Here is a 5,051-nt window from a genome sequence, read left to right as displayed (position 1 = left end):
GTACGAACCCTTTGTACGAACAAAAGGAAGAGAAATTTAGGAGAAGAATACGAACATGTTCTTGCATGAGGCCCATTGTTTATGTTGTTTAGAAGAGTTCCTTCTAGTGACTGTTTACAGTTCACTGAGGTTAGACCTGGTGAAGACCCCTAATGGCTCAGGGTTAGGCTGTAGAAATAACCATAAAATGAATGGAAGTCAATGCAAGGTCCCCATGAGCATATAAAAACCACTGTGTGTGTGTACCTGTGTGACAGAGCTCCAGGCAGTGCAGCTGTTAAATGAAGCTGTGAGGGGAGGAAACCTCCAGCAGCTGCTTTCTTCTCTGCTGCTGCCCTCTTGTGGTGTAAAGGAGGTCCTACCTGCCAACGCCTGTAGATACCTGAGCCTGCTGACCAGAGCCAGGCAGCACAAAGCTCAGGTAATTATACAGGTAACATCCAAAGTCATGGTGACCTTGTTGATGTAGATTTATATGTTGTTCTATCCAATCAGGTGAACAGAGACCCAGGAGCTGAGCTGTGGTTGGATGATATTCAGGAAGCAGTGAAGCTGGCCAATCAGCAAACTCAGAAAGCTTTGAAATGTGAGTCGAATTAACTTTGAACACATCAATAAAACTGAATATAAATGTGAAATCTGCAGCAGCAATATGTGAAAAGGAAGCACAATGAACAGGTGAGCTGAGTCAGCAACTTTTATTGACTGCCCAACAGGGTGTAGTCCAAAAGGACCAACATGTTGAACTGAAGCTGTGGTGACAAACATCACAGTGAGGACAAACACAAAAATAATTCTTCATCATGTATATCTATCAAAGAATAAAATGAAGTAGGTCCACAGGACTGACTTTATTCTTCATTTCTACCTGGATTACTGAAATGTATTAGGACATGTTTTTCTGTTTTCCATTTTCATGACATCAATCTGTAAAATATATTAAAAAAACATTCTCAACAAAACATCCAAACCTGGATTATTGGAAATAATGCTAAGAAAAGTCAAAAACATTGATCCAAACTGAGAGTAAACCTCAACACAACCTGCTACGATCTAAATCTGCATCATTCCATCAATTTAAGAAGTGTGATCCCCCTATAGTTGGAACACACTCTGTGGTCCCCTTTTTAAATAGGGGGACCACCACCCCGGTCTGCCAATCCAGGGGAACTGCCCCCAATGTCCACGCCATATAGCGTCGCCTCAACCAACACAACCCCATAACATCCAGAGCCTTAAGGAACTCCTGGTGAATCTCATCCACCCCCGGCGCCCTGCTACCGAGGAGCTTTTTAACCACCTCAGTGACCTCAGCACCAGAGATTGGAGAGTCCAACCCAGGGTCCTCAGGCTCTGCTTCCTCATGGGAAGATGTGTCAGTGGGATTGAGGAGGTCTTCAAAGTATGCTGCACACCGACCCACAACATCCTGAGTTGAGGTCAGCAGTGCACCATCCCTACCATAAATAGTGTTGGTGGTGATGGGGGGCAATAAGTATGTCCACTCCTGCTCGGTGCCTCTCAGCATGAACAACTTCAGAGTAGAAGAGAGTCCAACCCCTCTGGAGGAGACTGGTTCCAGAACCAGAGCGGTGCGTCGAGGTGAGTCCAACTATATCTAGTCTGAACCTCTCAACCTCACACACCAGCTCAGGCTCCTCCCCCACCAGAGAGGTGACATTCCACATCCCTAGAGCAGCTTCTGTAGCTGAGGATCAGACCGCCAAGGTCCTTGTCTTCGACCACTGCCCAACACACATTGTACCTGACCCCTACGGCCCCTCCCACAGGTGGTGAGCCCATGGGAAGGAGGACCCACGTCTCCTCTTTGGGCTGTGCCCGACCGGGCTCCATGGGTGAAAGCCTGGCCACCAGGCGCTCGCCAACGTGCCCCACCTCCAGGCCTGGCTCCAGAGGGGGGCCCCGATGAGCCGCGTCTGGGTGAGGGAACACTAGATCTAATTTTGTCACTCATCATAGGGGTCTTTGGGCTGCACTTTGTCTGATCCCTCACCTAGGACCTGTTTGCCTTGGGTGACCCCACCAGGGACATGAAGCCCCCGACAACATAGCTCCTAGGATCATTGGGACACTCAAACCTCTCCACCCCGATAAGAGGAATAATAATATTAATAAATTTGATTCATAGAGCTGCTTCCTGCTTCCTTACATAGAGATTCTAAAAACATGTTTGGTTCAGTTGTTCTTCTGAGCTGGTGTCCTGCTGCTGATCTGGTCTGTTAGTCGGTTTGATTGACTGACGGTTCCTCCTGCAGTGAGCCTGGCTCTGGCAGCCGTCAACCAGGCAGTGAAGGAGAACCAGGTCCAACAGACCCTGCGAGTTCTCTCTCTGCCAGAGCTCGAGCTGCGGGGAATTTTATCCGACTGTGCTTCAGATTATCAACGAGAACTGAGCTTTCTGATCAAAGACAGGAAACACTCAGGTAATATTACAGGTGAGCTTAGAGCAGAGCCATGTCCTGTCTTAGACTAACAGAATTACTATGTTCAGGTGGAAACAGAAGCTCCTGGGTTCAAATCCAGCTGAGTGAAGGATCATTTTATTACTTTCACCTAAAGAACCTGGAGGGCAGCTGGAAGAAACCCAATGGATTCATCCATAACAGCATGTTCATCAACCAGCAGGAGATACAGGTACAATACACACCTGAGGCTCACCTGAGGCTCACCTGTCGGAGGTTCCTGAGCCATGCAGTAGAGTTTCTTTCTGTCCGAGGTTTTACTACATTTTAGAAATGCAGATAAAGGAAGTGTCTTGTTTAGATTTAAAGAGACAGCACCAAAACGAGTTGATGTGGGAAACCTCAGAAAGAGGGGCGGGGCTTGTGTAGTTGGAGGAACTCAGAGCAAAGCATTGTAGCTCCACATTCTAAAGGATTTAACAGCAGGACATGTCCACCTTAATAATGTCCCGCTGTGGGACGTCTTGTCTGTCTCTGCAGGCAGTAGTGAGCAGGGTCTCTGAGTCCTACAACCGTAACATGTCCTGGAGGAGCAGTGAAACCCTCATCACTCGCCTGCAGGCTCGGTGCCGAGGCTTCTTGATCCGACAACAGCTGGAGGCTCGACACCGTTACCTGACTGATCAGACACCTGCTGTCCTCATCATCCAAGTGAGTCCACTGCTGTTCAGGGTCAGACTGTCCCTGCATGTCTCTGTGTGTCTTTAGTCTCACTGGTCCAGATGTTCAGGGTCAGACTGTCCCTCACATCTCTGTGTGTCTTAAGTCTCACTGGAGGAGGGTGGTCCAGCAGCGAGCGTTCAGGCAGCGACTACAATTGTTTCAGATGAACAGGAGAGCTGTTGTCAAGGTAACAGATGGTTTGTCCTCTTGTGACTCTGAATCAGCTCTTGTCATGTTCCTGACATGTCTCTGTAATGTCACTGTCGTGTCTCTGTGGTGTCCCTGTGGTGTCCCTGTCATGTCTCTGTCATGTCTCTGTCATGTCCGTCGTGTTCCTGTTGTGTCTCTGTCAAGTTCCTGTCATGTCCGTCATGTTCCTGTCATGTCTGTCGTGTCTCTGTCATGTCCGTCATGTTCCTGTCATGTCCGTCATGTTCCTGTCATGTCTGTCATGTTCCTATCTTGTCTCTGTCATGTTCCTGTCATGTCTCTGTCATGTTCCTGTCATGTCTCTGTCATGTTCCTGTCATGTCTCTGTCATGTTCCTGTCATGTCTCTGTCGTGTCTCTGTCATGTTCCTGTCATGTCTCTGTCATGTTCCTGTCATGTCTCTGTCATGTTCCTGTCGTGTCTCTGTCGTGTCTCTGTCGTGTCTCTGTCATGTTCCTGTCGTGTCTCTGTCGTGTCTCTGTCATGTTCCTGTCGTGTCTTTGTCATGTTCCTGTCATGTCTCTGTCATGTCTCTGTCATGTTCCTGACGTTTCTCTGTCATGTCTCTGTTGTCTCCCTGTGGTGTTCCTGTCATGTCCCTGTCATGTCCGTCATGTTCCTGTCGTGTCTCTGTCATGTTCCTGTCATGTCCGTCATGTTCCTGTCGTGTCTGTGTCGTGTCCGTCATGTTCCTGTCATGTCTCTGTCATGTCTCTGTCATGTTCGTCATGTTCCTGTCATTTCTCTGTCATGTTCGTCATGTTCCTGTCATGTCTCTGTCATGTTCCTGTCATGTCTCTGTTATGTTCCTGTCATGTCTCTGTCGTGTTTCTGTCATGTCTCTGTTGTGTTCCTGTCATATCTGTCGTGTGCCTGTCAAGTCTCTGTCATGTCACTGTCATGTTCCTGTGATGTCTCTGTCATGTTCCTGTCGTGTCACTATCATGTTCCTGTAATGTCTCTGTCATGTTCCTGTCATGTCTCTGTCATGTTCCTGACATGTCTCTGTCATGTCTCTGTCGTGTTCCTGTCATTTCTCTTTCTTGTCTCTGTTATGTCTCTGTCATGTCCTTGTCATGTTCCTGACATGTCCCTGTCGTGTTCCTGTCGTGTCCCTGACATGTTCCTGTCAAAAGTCTGTCATGTCCCTTTAATGTCCCTGTCGTGTCTTTGTCATGTCCCTGTCGTGTCTTTGCATTGTCCCTGTCGTGTCTCTGTTGTCTCCCTGTGGTGTTCCTGTCATGTCCCTGTCATGTCGTCATGTTCCTGTCGTGTCTCTGTCATGGTCCTGTCATGTCCGTCATGTTCCTGTCGTGTCCGTCATGTTCCTGTCGTGTCTCTGTCATGTCTCTGTCATGTTCGTCATGTTCCTGTCATTTCTCTGTCATGTTCGTCATGTTCCTGTCATGTCTCTGTCATGTCTCTGTCATGTTCCTGTCATGTCTCTGTTATGTTTCTGTCATGCCTCTGTTGTGTTCCTGTCATGTCTGTCGTGTTCCTGTCAAGTCTCTGTCATGTCCCTGTCATGTTCCTGTGATGTCTCTGTCATGTTCCTGTCGTGTCCCTGTCGAGTCTCTGTCATGTTCCTGACATGTCTCTGTCATGTCTCTGTCGTGTCCCTGTCGTGTTCCTGTCATTTCTCTGTCTTGTCTCTGTTATGTCTTTGACATGTCTCTGTCATGTTCCTGACATGTC

General features: G+C 48.0%; 1 protein-coding gene across 1 annotated transcript in view; it reads left to right on the top strand.

Moving 5' to 3' along the window:
• Positions 1-5,051, top strand: part of iqgap3 (IQ motif containing GTPase activating protein 3) — a gene marked incomplete at both ends in the record, with an annotated part of 18,939 nt that overhangs the window by 6,456 nt on the left and 7,432 nt on the right. The window contains 6 exon segments of the mRNA XM_013999687.1: positions 258-421; positions 496-586; positions 2,277-2,444; positions 2,513-2,655; positions 2,964-3,134; positions 3,250-3,333. Of these exon segments, the coding sequence (XP_013855141.1) occupies positions 258-421; positions 496-586; positions 2,277-2,444; positions 2,513-2,655; positions 2,964-3,134; positions 3,250-3,333 (821 nt within the window).

The sequence above is a fragment of the Austrofundulus limnaeus genome, unplaced genomic scaffold, assembly GCF_001266775.1.
Source record: "Austrofundulus limnaeus strain Quisiro unplaced genomic scaffold, Austrofundulus_limnaeus-1.0 Scaffold2414, whole genome shotgun sequence".
NCBI classification, from domain to species: domain Eukaryota; kingdom Metazoa; phylum Chordata; class Actinopteri; order Cyprinodontiformes; family Rivulidae; genus Austrofundulus; species Austrofundulus limnaeus.
This window is presented reverse-complemented; position numbering and strand designations above follow the sequence as displayed.